Consider the following 14,848-nt stretch of genomic DNA (forward strand, 5'->3'; position numbering starts at 1 on the left):
CTAACTCCCCCTTCTCCGAGTACTACTGCTTTCTTACTCCCAGAGAAAGTTTGTCCTCTAACACCACAGACTATCAGAAATTTTGCTTTTGTTTATATCATATCAGTCATAAGGAAATGTTCCACTCTTTTTTTTTTAAGATTGTATTTATTTATGTATTTGAGAGAGGGAGCAAGAGCACATGAGTGGGGGTGCCTGATGGGGGGCTCAATCCCAGGACCTGAGAACATGATGCAAGCCAAAGGCAGATGCTTAACCGACTGAACCCCCCCCCCCCAGCGGCCCCTGAAATGTTCTACCCTTGACTGAAGAAACGAAGTCACTGTGACACATGCAAGTACGGAGCCTCATTTAGAGAGTTCTCAGCACAGCAGGAACACTTATCCTCAATTGGTGGTTCCCAAAGAAACGACCTGGGTGCCCCTCCCGGTACAGACCTCATATTAACCCCTTTCCGCACAGCCCTGTGCATCGCTTGGAGCCTAGCAAAATACTGCTTCATTTACATTTCACTGCATTCCTCCTCCTCCAAACTGATAACTACTCTTTTTTTGTTTGGTGCCACGGGGCTGCACAGGTTCTCCTATGCCGTCTCCTTAGTGCAGTGAGCCAATACACCTTCGTCAGACAAGGGTCTGTCTTGGTGCTCTTGGGTTGATCGGTCTAGAGCAGGGACTGCAAAGAACAAAGGGTCTGTCAAGCCCCAGGGAACTCTGGCAACCACCGCTAATCCCTCAGAAACCCCAAATAAGCTCGAGGGTCCTATTTGAACAAATGTGTCTTTTTCCAACTGGTGACTGTGAACTTGAGAAGGGGGACCCATGGCTACTACGTCAGTTCTGCAAGACTCTGTCCGACATAGAGCCTGGTTAAATTGTAAGTCATTTCTAATTCTCCACGCGCTCAACCATCACTAGTTATGAGCCCAGTGACTCCATGGCACCTTTCTGGGCTGTACGGTGGGGATATTGAGTAGAAGACCTAGCCCCCGCCTTGAGGGACCAATGATAGCCACAAGCCACCATGTGTTACCACCACAGGGGACAACTCCTAAGAAGTGAGTCAATGAACAAAGCGACCAGAAAGGTGGTACAAAAACCAGGGATGGAGTGAGGGGAGGTCAGGCGGGGGGTGGGGGGTTAGCCTTTGCCCCATGGTCATCATTTATTCCGAAGCCTGACCTGCCTTTGTTCAAATTTTATCAAGGGTTATCTTTTCCCTAACCCTCCTGCTCAACTGGTCCTCCGAATCTCTGAGACTGAACTGTTTGTTCAGAAAGATGCTAAGTAGCCATTTCTCCGGGCTATTTTTCTACCCCACAGAGGCCACAAATCTGCATCAATTGGAGTAAGAATCAGAGAAATTCCAGATGTGATGAGCTGGAAGAATCTCAGGGTACCTCATTTATGAATATTTAGACAGTTTTCCTCTTGTTATGAAAATCATGGCAATCTGTTCCCCAGCATGCGTTTCAGATGAGCTTCAATATCATAAAGGCTTTACTGGGGGAGGGGAGATAATGTTAGTTGTTTAAATAAACCCTGATCAGCTGAGTTTCACTTTCCCTCCAAAAAGACCGATCTACATGAACATTTTTTGCATCATCATAACTTAATCCTATAGCCAGCCGAGGACAGAGACGTGAGGAAGGGACTTCTCTCCTCTGAACTGCCAGACCGTTGTTAGAGATGTGTCTGCTAATCAGAAGCCCTGCTCCCAAGCTCACAGTCATTTCTTTTTTTTTTCCTTTCTTTTCCTAGTCTTTTATTTGTTAAACAGTAATCTTTAACCATAAATGCCAAAGGAAAGCAACAAACAAAAGCAGGGGATTTGCAGTTATAGATGGGAAATGACTGTGAGCCATGGCAGACCAGAAGTTTCTGTTTTCTTCTGTGGGGCCAGGAGTCCACAATGTGGTGTGCTCATCTTTCTTTTCCCCCACAAAGGTCACAAACAGCTTAGATGGGAGGCTGAACGCGATGACTGGTCCTAATTTTTGCTATTCAACCATTTTTCTTGATCTTGCTCTCTGACTCCATACATTCCAGACTGTTCAATGGATTTGTAATAAACTTCCAAGATGAAGGGAAATTTCTTGCTCATCGTTTGCCTGAAATCTTGGCTTGTGTTCATCTTATTAAATAAGAAATATGCTCCAAAAACGCCCAAGAGTTCAGCTACTAAAACTCCTTTAAAGATCTTCTTTGCCACTGGTTCCATAGTGCGGGCCATGATATAATCAACAGGCAGGTGTGTGGGTGGGGAGAACTGTTTTGCTGTTTACGATGCTGTACCGGAGGTGCTTGCACACAGCGCTCACGGTCATTTCTAATAGTCAGCGCTCTGTGTCCTCCCACCTGAACAAGGGATTTGCATCAAAATCCGAAAGCAACAAAATGTTCCCACTGCAGGGGGCTTTTTAGTGGACTTAGGTGCTTCGGGGAAATCAAGGGAGAACAAGTACCTCAAAATTTGCTCTTGACAATGAAAGCCAGAAAGAAGGTTGGGTGAGATTAACTGCAGAAATTCTTGCTCTGAGTCCATGAAAAAACCCTGTCAATAAACATCCTTCAAGCCTTCGCTGACAGTAAGAATTCTCCTTCTGACCTGCTACCCACTTACATGCATACCTACCCCCATACCCGTTGAGATCTCATATTCCTACTGAGTCATTCCCCTCTTTCTTCTGCCTCTCCCATCCGGCTGCTGTGTTTTCTGAACGCAGAAACTTTTTACTCTAAACCGTAAAGCTTTGGACTTGAATCAGTGGATGAGGATGCTGGGAGCAACCTCGGGGGTACTTGCTAGCACAACTCTCTGACTTCACGGGCAACACAGACAATGAAGAGCAAGGCCAGAGAAATAAAATTACTTGGCCCAAGGTCACACAGCTAGAGAATAACACAGCTGGCCCTAGAATCCTCACTGCCAACTCTGAGCCAGAACATACCACCCAGCCTCTGTAAAAACACTCGTCATTAACAACCCGTCCCCTCACCATGATGCTTCCAGAGCGGTGCCGGGAGATGGACGTAATTAATAGATACTCGTAGGACTGGACAGGATTGGGCTAGAGCCAGGATCCTCCCACATGCTTAAAGGACCTGAATATTCAGATATGTGTTAATACCTATGCCTAGGAAGCCTGTCTTAGGTCCCAGAATTACTCTCAAACTACACTGTCCAATATGGTGGCCACTAGGCATATGTGGCTACAGAGCATTTGAAATGTGGCTGCTCTGGGTTAGATGAGCCATGTAAAATACATGCTGGCTAAAGAAGATGTGGTATATATATATACAATGGAATACTGTGCAGCCATCAAAAGAAATGAATTCTTGCCATTTGCAACGACGCGGATGGAACTAGAGGGTATCATGCTAAGCAAAATAAGTCAATCAGAGAAAGACAATTATCATATGATCTCCCTGATATGAGGAATTTGAGAGGCAGGGTGGGGGGTTCGTGGGGCATAGGGAGGGAAAAAATGAAACAAGATGGGATCAGGAGGGAGACAAACCATAAGAGATTCTTAATCTCAGGAAACAAACTGAGGGTTGCTCGAGGGAAGGGGGGGTAGGGATAGGGTGGCTGGGTTATGGACACTGGGGAGGGTATGTGTTATGGTGAGTGCTGTGAAATGTGTAAGACTGATGATTCACAGACCTGTAACCCTGAAGCAAATAATACATTATTATATGTTAATAAAAAAAAATACAGGCTGGCTTGTGAAGACTCATATAAATAAAGAAAAAAATATCTCACTTAATAATTTTATAGGGGTTTCATGTGAAAAATAACACTGGGGATATATTGAGTTAAATAAAATATATTGAAATTGACAAGTTCACCTGTTTCTTTTTCAAAAACATGACTACTAGATAATGTAAAATTATGTATGTGGCTCACATGGTATTTCTATCAGCTAGCACTGCTCTAACACACAGCTATCTACCTCCCCCAGCCACCTAATGTTTCCCAAAAGACACAAATGTCCTGTCTACAGACATTACAGAGGGTGATCTTATCCTAGGGCTAGTTCCTGAGACCTGAGGATTAGCCACTTAAGCAGGCCCTGCAGACTGTCCTGCTTTGTGCCACATCCCAACAAGTGACCCTTCGGGTCCCTACTGCTCAGTCTCCCCCGAAAGCAACCCACAAGTCACCCAATCTACAGGGAATTTCAACTTTGTTTCTATGTTTGACTTTACTTCTATGGAAACTTCTATGGAAACTCCCATGAAGAAAAATTCTGTTTCTCAGATTACTATTTCTGCAAACAAGTCAGGTTGGTAAAGACCACTGGTTGTCGCATGTCATGAGGACAGCCTGTCCTAGAGACCACATTCCAATCACCTTTGAAGCTTGATGGGTCTTCTCCTTTTCCTGCCTATTCCCCATCCCGGCCGTCTAAGCAACTTTGCTAATAACAGTGATCGTTTATAAATTTGTTAATAGCCGTAACTACAGAATAAGCAGTTGACTGGAAGGCCAGGCCACTGTTCAACAAAACAAATGTTTGCATACATGATTTAATGTTTAATTCTTCAAAATTCATCAGTGCCTAAAGGCAGGCTTAGCATGATAAGCCTGTAACCTGCTTGAATAAATATGGGGCCAGTGTCTCCTTAGGAACATGTAGGAGCTCCAAACAGTGGTTCTAAAAGTGTGGGCCCTAAACCAGGAGGCAGCAGCAGCACTTGGAAATTCCTTAGAAAAGCACATTATCAGGCCTCCCCCAGACCCAGTGATTCAGAAATTCTGGAGGTGGGACCCAGCAATGTGGGGGTCTCTAGGTGATGCTGGAGCATGCTCAAGTGTGAGAACCACAGGGTTAGAGCCTCAGACGGGGCTCTCTGCTAGTATCAGGAGTCTGACTGTAGCATTGCCAGACAGAAGGCATGTGGAACTCATCCGAACCCTAAGCAGTAAGGCAGAGCTCTAGCATTTGCATCTGTATCATCCACGAACTTATTTATCAAAGCCACCATTTTGGGCTTGGCAAGTCCCACAAATTCATATTCTTAAGTCTAGGGCACTAGCACTCATTTGTTCTAGAAACTACCTGTTTTGCCCTGCAAAACGAGTTTCTGGTATATTATTTTGCCATTAGAAGAATAGAGCCGTGCTTTGCTCTTATATTAATCATAATTATATATGTGTGATTTATGTTCTTTCAATCTTGGGCTTTCCAAACTAGATTAGTAGTCTGTCCATATTATCCTTGTAAGTAAATCTGAGGCTGAAAAGAAAAAAAAAACCATAAAATCTGTAAAAGGAATTGAAGTAATTGTTTCTGACCAGAGCCTGCCCAGAATGCCCTAGTTATTGGAAGGATAACAAAAGGAGTTGGAGACTTGCCAGGTTAAGAACTACAAATTCAGGATGCCCAGGTACATTTGCATTTCAGATAAAAAACAAATAGTACATGGGGCTTACTCATAACCAAAAAATTATTCACTGTTATCTGAAATGTAAGTGTACCTAGACATCGTATATTTTAACTGGCAACGATCTAGAGTAGGGAATACTGTTCTTTGGGAAGGTCGTGCGGCAATAGCGCGCCTCAAAATACTTAAAGAGCTGTTAGGAGAAAAATGGGCTGGTATCAATATAGACTCAGAAACTAAAATTCATGGGTAAAAATCACTGGAAGGGCATATCTGACTCAATGAAAGAAAGACATCTGTACGTAGACTGATTACAGCCAAGAGGCATGGAGGATGCTGACAGGAAGGCAGGCTTGGAGAGCGCTGGCTGCAGGTGGAGGCTAGAAGGTTGGGCCTCCCAGACCTGAAGGCCCGTGAATCCCCAAACTGCTTGAGTTGTCATTCTCTAGAATCTTCCTGCTTTCTGAACTATGCAAAGTGCTTGGGTATACATAGGAAAGAACCACATTCCAGAAAGGAGAAAACCCCCAGGAGTTCTTTAACCTACCCTGTGCCCACCCACTGGCAGGACCTCGTGAAGTACATCTGGGGTCTTTTTTCTGATGCTTTTTAAAAAGCCATTAAGGTGAAGGGGATTAAAGAGTACACGAGTTATGATGAGCCCCGAGGAAGGTACAGAACTGCGGAATCACTCTATTGTTCACCCGAAACTAATACAACACTGTATGTTAACTACACTGAAATTTAAAATTTTAAAAAGAAAGTGAACTAGCTATTCAGATTACGTGAGGATTTTTCAAAGGCATTTCAATGATGAGAAAACACGTAACTGCTTCCAAGCGTAAAATGGAGAAACAAGGAAACTCACTCTTTGTCCTGCTGTCCATTTCTGGTTTTGACGGGTCCGGAGTTGCAGCAGCTGGAGGTAACTTCTTTCCAATAGTCTGAGGAGGAAAGAGAGCAGTTTACTTAACGAGATGATTCTCTCCATTAAGCAAAGAAATAAAATGAAGTTCATGATGAAGAAATGCTTCGAAAAACCACACACTTAAGTTTTCACTGCTCTGTCTAGTGGCTGCGGTTCTCTGCCAGGCCGGACCCTCGCTGACAAACGAGTGGGAGAACCAGGGAGCAAGGGCTTCATCCTTGGAGGCGCTCAGTACCTTTTATTCCCATTCTTCCTTGATGTCCTTATTAAAAGGTTGATTATTTCAGCAGACTAGACAGGCACATTTCCCCTCAGGCTACGAGAGGCTGCGGAGGCACAGCCCCGGGCCCAGAGGAGGCACCACAAGGGTCTGTAGAGTCGAAGAAAGGGAGTAAGAGGGCAAGAATAAAAAGGCAGAAAGAAGGAAAGGAGAAAGGGAGGGAGAGCCGGAAGGTCAGCTGGACGGGCACGTGCAAGGCTGGGCAGAGGCCAGAGCGTCCAGAGAAGCGGAGTCTTACCGCATCTCCCAGCCACCGAAAAGCCAGCCTGCCTCGCGGGGTAGGAGTAAATACCCCCACGTCCCCGAAGACAGCTCTGTCTGCCCTGAAGACAGAACACGGAGGCCCGGGGGCCCTCTTCCCACTAGCCTTTGAACCCTCCAGGGCTTTGAGAGCGACCAGTGTCACAGACCTTAGGTGTTTATTTACTAGTCAAAAAAAAAAAGAGATGAATTTGTTTGGAGTTTATTTTCTTTCCTTCATTCAAAGCTAACTCTATTACCACTGATTATTTATAAACCATCCACGGAAAAGACTAATATTGTCTCTGACTAAAGACGTTCCTGAAAACACAGGCGACTCAGAGACTCAAAATATCAAAAACAAAAAACCAGACAGCCAATAAAATGGTGGATCCAAAGGTGAGGTCTCTGCCCACTCTTCTCTCTTGCCACCACGTTTGCGTGATGGTGCGTGATGCCCAAGGAGACGGTCTATGGATACCAGGAAAACAGCTGTCAAAATGAAGGAGCTGGGGAATCAACCTTCCCAGCAACGAACGGTTTCCCTAGTGAGAATTCCAGCCACTGGGAAAACCAAACATATCCTCCCCTCGAACACACGAAGAGGAATGAACTACAGAATTCAAACACCAGCCTGGTGGAATGTGGCTTCAAATAAAACTAACTCACCACTGTTTTTAATCTGAAAAAGTTCTTCATGCCTCAAATGTTGAAACCAACATTAAATATGAATAAATCACAGAAAGAGGATAAGATAAATCAAATCCTCAGCCCTTCATGAATTTTTAAAAACATTTGTGACAGAAAGCTTTTACATTTTACACAGTGACATTTTTATTCAGTGCCACAGGGCCTTCTAAATGGGATAAAAAATGAAATCCAAAATACCATGCCACCCTCAACTGCTGCAAAGTACTCAGACTAATAGTATTTTGTGATTCCAAGGAAGCATCAAGGAGGAAAAAAGTGTGTTGTTATTCGGCCATAAGGTCAAATTTGACGAAAAACCATCCTAAGAAATTATCTTGAAAAATCAGGAAGTGAAGATAAAAGGAGACATTGTCAAAAGTGTCATTCACATTCCTGTTTACATTTCCAACGGTGGTGCCCCCCTCCATCTCCGTTCTTCCCCTATGGACCCACCGGAACAAAGCATCACTGTCATTAACTCATTAGGAAGAAGAAAAGCAAAACTGTTAATCCTTGAGTGATTACTGACAGTGGGGAGAGGAAGTCAGGAAAATACTGCTCAATCCTGACTCGGGGTTCCTTTCTGGGTAAAAAGGAGGCTTCTAATGGTTTGGGCTTTAAACCAGATGCCTTCCTTTAGGGAAACCTTCACAGGTTGTGTGTTCTTATAACTTCCCCTTATTTAGTAACAAAGGGAAGCGCTGCCCATGGTCTCTGATGCCCTGCTTTATAGGACAGTGTAAGCTAAGAGACATCAAGAAAAAGCCACCAGTTAAGTGCACTTACTTCTATACTTCTGTCACAGAAAGACACGTGAATGCAGAGCTTACTCTGTTCTTTTTCTCACTATTTCAGAAAATACAGCACACTGGCCTCCATGTGGCTCCCAGCAACGGGTGACGGTGAGGCTGGTAATGGGCGCGTCTGCCAGGGGTGCTAGACTTAAATTAACTCTTCCTTTCTTCTTCTTGGGCCATGATTGAAGGTCAAGAGTAAGGCAAGTTCCTCCCCACTCAGCCTGGTCCCCGAGGTGTCCCAGAGACGGGAATCGTTCAGCTGTTTCTCTCTTCTCCAGGCCTACCGAAGGATGGCTCCCAGGCGGGCGGCACTGGTATCACTGGGAACTTGCTAGTAGAGCAAATTCCCGGGCCCCACCCTAGACTTTCTCAATCAGAAACTCTGGGGATGGTGCCCGGCAGTCTGTCTGAACACACCCTCCAGGGGATGCTGGTGTACGCTCAAGACTGAGAAGCACTGACCTAGATGTGGGTGGGATTCCATCAGCACTGACCAAATACCTTTCTTGGGTGAACAATGCAGTGCCTATTCTCATAATCAGATAAGTCATAAACCATCTTTTTCACTCTTCTTCCTCTTCTCGCTCTCCTTCCACTAGGCTTTGATGCCTTCTACCTTCTCTGCTCTCAGCTGGCATAACAATACTAAATCAGTCAGCTCGGAAAGGAACGAGAGTTTAGTGGGGCTGACAATGGGGCTATATCACTGAGGGGAAAGAATAGGGAGCCCACGTGGCTATGGGGTCCTTCACCAAAGGAGCTCTGAGAGGATGGATGGGTGAAGGGACAGACAGACGAATGGATGGAAAGATGGGTTTTTTTTAAATATTTTTTTAAAAGATTTTATTTATTTATTTGACAGATTACAAGTAGATAGAGAGACAGGCAGAGAGAGGAAGGGAAGCAGGCCCCCCGCCGAGCAGAGAGCCCAATGCGGGGCTCGACCCCAGGACCCTGGGATCATGACCCGAGCCGAAGGCAGAGGCTTTAACCCACTAAGCCACCCAGGCACCCCGGAAAGATGGTTTTGTGTCAACAATGGAAGACGGTTCCTAGCCTCAGACTACCCTTAAGGCCAAGTGGATCTGCATGACTGTACTAACCTTCAGTGACAGCCAAACCCTGCGGCTCCCTCAGAGTGTTTCTCTCTACGGGCATGGTAGGTGTGACATCTCTTCATTGTAGGAGACTGTCTCACACACTAAAGGACACTTGGCCACCTGTGTGCTGCCCACTGATCCCCCGCAGTGGTCCTGATCAATGCATCCGCACCAAACGTCCCACACCTTTCTAAACACCCCATTCGAGAACCCCTGTCCCCTGCCCTTCCTCTAAATACAAGAACAAAGACACGGGGCAATGAGACACTGCTTTTCCACTAGGCTTTCAGCTTCCCCTACACCTCTGAAAACATCTTGGGTCCACTGGTCTAAAAGTGAACAGAACCCCAACTTGCAAAGGGCAACGCCTAGCTCCAGCACACACAGAAGTCATATACAATTGAAAGCCAGGCCCAAGTGGACAGAAAAATCAGGGAATCCCATCCAAACATCTCGCATCCACCCTGTAGGCAGTGAAGAAGAATGTTAGGCTTCCAGCAGCTGTGGAAGAAGATTCGGGATCTCTACTCCTTGCTTCCTCAGCAGAGTTCCGAGTTCTTGCCCTCCTGAGAAGATGGCTTATCCAGGACAAGGACTGGCCATGTACTTGGGGGCTGTGCTGACTCTGCTCAGGACACAGCTCCTTCACTCCTAAGAGTTGGGCAACAGGCCCATTTTACCATCTGCCTTGTGAAGGAACACTCGGCAGCTCCACTCCACAGCTCAGCCCAGCATTTTCTCTTCCCTGTGCTGTGGCCTAAAGATTTCTCAGTACCCACATCTGCGCTCCTGTGCTCTGCTTGTCCCCCAACTCTGAAGCTGCTGCTGGGTCTGGGAGCAGACATATATATGGATGGCTGCAGAGAGGTGAAAGCTCTACAAACAGACAATGATTGATTGCCACTGATAGTGACCTACAATTGTTAATCATCTACTGCAACATACAGTCGTCACCAGGCTGCCGTCAAGTTCTGTCTCTCCTACCACACCCTAATCTCCATTTAAAACTGACTTTTAAAAATAAATACTTCAAAAAATTCATTCCTTTGAAGATTTAAGACCAGAAGTCTCTCTCCTATTGGTTTTTTTTTTTTTTTTTTTTAATTTTTTTTATTTTAATAAACATATAATGTATTTTTATCCCCAGGGGTACAGGTCTGTGAATCGTCTGGTTTACACATTTCACAGCACTCATCATAGCACATACCCTCCCCATCCTATTGGCTTTCTTGACAAAAGTACTAAATAAAGTTTCTGGGGGTTTTGGTCCCGTAGAGCATCATATCTACTCCTAGCTCTATAAGATCTGGTTATACAGCATCGGGAAGGATAACCCCCATATGATTTCAGTTACTGGAGCAAGTAATTTTTTTTGCCTTTTCTGTGCCAAAATGAAGAAACTAGTGCTTGTAGGAAAGACAATCCCTGGATTTGAGCCCAGTGGAATCCAGTTCCCTAATGACTAATTTATCTGTTTCTCTTTGTGACTGCTGGAGCGTGAGACTGGGGTCCTGCTCAGATCAAGTCACTCCTGTGACTTCATTCTAATTCAGATGCAAACTCCTTGCGTGTATAAAATTTTCTAATTAGAGGACAATGTTAAAGAGAGTTTAAGTCCCATCTCTGAAAGTCTCCTCTCCAAGAATACCAAACATAACTCTTAATCACAAAGGCAACCAGGTTCCGTGGATGGGGGAAGAGAGAAAGAGAGCTCCCTATGTTCTAGCAGTCAGGGAAGCCTCTCTGTTGGCTGACCAGGCTTTCGGATACCCATTCTAGAAGAGGGTGATCTTCTGAGAAGCTATACGTAGAACATTACTCAAGTCCTCACAGAAAGCCAAACACAAGAGACGACTTTTCAAACAGCTGGTAAAATATACGCTAAAGGATGGCTCTTTCTAGGCATTCCTGTCGCTGCACTCATGTTTAACAGCATTCCTTCCCTTACTGCTCAGTGCAGATTCATTAAGTGCCTGTTCAGTGCGAGGCAGGGAAGCAGACAAAAAGGCAGGACGATGCCGCACATCACTGCAAACACTGAAACAGCAATTCATTGGGTTTTCCGGACTGCTGTGTTGAGGAGCGTCCAGCCACTGGGTGTGGTTATCCCAAATGTTCGTCATGCATCGGATACAGAGAGATACAGGCTATAGGACATAGTAACAGGAGAAAAGACGAAACAGTATGTATATATAACCATATCCACACCCTTTTAGCTTTCATTTACCATCGTAATTCAGAAATAAACACGAACTATTAAAACGCACTGTAAAATTTTAATATTTCTTTTTACACACTCCTTTCACGAGCACCTATAACTGATGTTATTATGAAAAAGTCTTCTTGGTGCTCGGCCGGGAGCGGTAGCAGCAGAGCCGAAGCCCAGGGGGCCAGCTTGTGTCAGAGCCAGAAGAGAAAAGCACAAAGGAGCATCCTTACAATGGGCGCCTGTGAGCTTCTAATGGAAGCTTTTTCTACTCGCTGGGAAATTTACATTAGCAACTGTCAATTTGCCCGCCTTTGGTTGGCTCGGCTTAAACTATTTGATATCAACAGGACATAGGGCAGAGTAAAATACAACTCAAAATTCTAAGATAAAATGCATGGTCCAGTCAAAGAAAAAATATATTTGTAGCTCCATTCGAGGGACAGAGGTCACCTTTAAAACAGCTCATATACCACTATGTCAATTCTGACACCTCCAAAAGGGCAAGCTTCAGTCCATTTTTAAACCTTGCTATAAGAAAAACAATTTTTAAAGCAATCTTCTGATTATAAAATTGGGCTTATGACTTACAGTTCGTTCATATAGTGTTTATTTCCCCGCTCGTCTTGAAAAGTTAGCAACAATTCGAGTTACGTTAAACCTCTGCCCAATCATGGTTGAAGACCTTGTCAGAATCACAGATGCTCTAGAAGCATTTAACTGTATTACACTTAGAAGTTTAACTGCTTTTCTCCCTCCTTCTATTCAGAAATAGTGGTCTCCTTGAGAGCAGGACCTGGATGTTATTTATTCTCTTATCTCCACAAAGGATATGAAGGGTCAGTAAGTGCTGAATGGAGCAGGGAGCTTGGGGACACCATGGTCTCACCCTCTGCCCTAGCATTAGCAACCCCTCCACAACACAACTGATGGAATAGGGGAGATGTCCTTCTTGACAAACCAGACCAGGAGGCCCTCTTGGAGCCCCCCGGTTTGTCACTGCCACATACCAGATCTTTCCAGCACAGTTTCAAGTGACAGCATATTTTCCAGGTTATCTTCCTAGAACTCTGTTGCCCCTGCCTTACTCCCTTGTACCCATGCACATGCCCCTGAGCTCCTATTAATTATTGGTCACCACCATAAAGAAGAATCCAGTCTCAGCTGTGTTTCTGGTAGACGGCTCTCTGCCTGTGATTTCCAAATATTCATCCCAGCCTGATCCCTCACATTCCCTCAAGTTCCCATCTATTACAATCAAAAGACCATCATATGCAGGGTTCATTATCATCTGGGTATTAGAACACACACACCATCCTCTCATTCTGAAATAATTTTCCAAAGTATGTTCCCAAGATGTTCCACCAACCAACCGACTTCCAATTCACCTAATCCCACACTCTGGTAAATATGGGAAACACAGAACACTTGGTCTAATCCTTGCATAATAGCATATTAAAGTCTCTGAGAAGTCCTGTAGTTACTGCTTAACTCTATCCTTAACATTATTTAAGTGTTTTCCAAACTTAACGGATATTCCTTGTGCTACCCATACACACATCACAAGAATGAGGAGTGTATGGAAGAGCTGGATAAACATCACTACCTCTACTTCCTAAACCCTCTCGGCTCATCCTCTTTGTTTCCTAGGCTCACGACTTGGAACCCACCCTTGATGACCCTCTTACTGTATCTTCTCATATCAAATGCACCCCCAAGGTCCTGTTTTCAGATTTCTTCCCCTTTGACCCCTGCCTAGAGCCTTGTTACTAGAACAGGGACTGTTTCACTAATTTTCCAGACAAGGATCCTGTTCCCCAATTCAGGCGACTTCTTCTGACCTCGCATGAGACTCAACTTTTAGTCTACCTCCACCATCACCCCCTACTATATCTACTTCAAAGCACTCAGGTTAAAAAAACCCACTCAGGATATATACTGCTACTTAATGGCTGCTTATAAAAATTCCCAAAGCCCTGAAGAAATTTACTTCCAGTTGCTGCGACTTGCCATATCTCTCAAGGGCTGGTGTCTTTCCCTCGTGCTCTTAAGACTAATAGCAAACTGGAGCGCCTGGGTGGCTCAGTGGGTTAAAGCCTCTGCCTTTGGCTCAGGTCATGATCCCGGAGTCCTGGGATCGAGCCCCACATCGGGCTCTCCGCTCAGCGGGGAGCCTGCTTCCCCCCGCCCCCCCCCCCCCCGCCTGCTTCTCTGCCTACTTGTGATCTCCATCTGTCAAATAAATAAATAAAAAATCTTAAAAAAAAAAAGACTAATAGCAAACTTTCTCTGGATATAAAACACCAAAGCCCAACTTAAATGTTTCCATTAGGCCTCCTGGGGCTCACTCTTTCAATCCATCCAATAAAAACTTTAGTATCTGTCATTCTACTGAACATGTACATATGAAGTTTGTTTTTATATTAGTATATCTCTCTCTCCCTGAGACATACGTGTGCATTTGTGTGTATCAGTAGAAAGATATGGCTGTGAATTTCAGCCAGTTCTATCATTTATCATGAACTTTATCTTCTGCCAGGATTTGATCTTTTGGGTCATTTGTTTGCATTCTGAAGAGCTCTAGAGAGCATGCCCTAAAAAAACTGGAAAGGGCCCTAGAAAACATTCAAAGGTAGGGAAGGATTTTCTCTTTGTCAAAACACAGTAAGGTTTAGCAGGGGCTTCTCCTCACACTGGGGACACACAATGTTGAAGAACGAATCAAAGCCGACTTAAGGGCTCAATGAGGTAGAGAATGTACATTCAAGACAACATTAAAATCATAGAAGGCAGCTCTCCAAACATCTGACAGTATATGAAGATACTATTTATATTTTACCCCCACTGTTCCCAAGAGAGAAGCCTGCATGCTATTTTGCTGTAGGATCATCTTATTCACAGAGGATGAATAAGCCAAAGTAAATTTCCATTTCATGTACCACTTAGACAAAATACAATTCGCCATTATACTCTAAAAGACTATTTTCTGCTGTTATGACAGATAAAAGGAAAACGTAAACCTTCCTTCTCCTAGAGGATTAGTTTTATCTTTTGATTAACAAAGCTCTCTTTTTAGATGCATCTGGAGAATTTAAAAAGAGTATGGGTAAGGGAGAGAGAAGTATGGTAAGGCAGGAGTGAATGCCATGGGGCTGGTTTGAGTTTTGTTCATCCAGAGCTTTAACAGGAAACTTGCTGTACTTTGGGGGACCAAGTC

The 14,848-nt window shown here is 44.4% G+C and overlaps 2 protein-coding genes across 3 annotated transcripts in view; both read right to left on the reverse strand.

Annotated features, from left to right (window-relative positions):
• The window catches only part of SH3KBP1 (SH3 domain containing kinase binding protein 1), a 338,393-nt gene that overhangs the window by 94,965 nt on the left and 228,580 nt on the right, over window positions 1–14,848 (reverse strand). For both annotated transcript variants that reach the window (XM_080831325.1, XM_080831326.1), the window contains one exon: window positions 6,259–6,334. In XM_080831325.1, the coding sequence (XP_080687451.1) occupies window positions 6,259–6,334 (76 nt within the window). The remainder of the gene's footprint in view (window positions 1–6,258; window positions 6,335–14,848) is intronic.
• Window positions 167–2,298, reverse strand: LOC308337617 (protein CEBPZOS). Its single transcript, XM_080795730.1, has one exon. It carries the CDS (start codon window positions 2,230–2,232, stop codon window positions 1,990–1,992), a length of 243 nt encoding a protein of 80 aa, XP_080651856.1. The 5' UTR covers window positions 2,233–2,298; the 3' UTR covers window positions 167–1,989.

The sequence above is a fragment of the Martes martes genome, assembly GCF_963455335.1.
Source record: "Martes martes genome assembly, chromosome: X".
Taxonomy (NCBI): Eukaryota; Metazoa; Chordata; class Mammalia; order Carnivora; family Mustelidae; genus Martes; species Martes martes.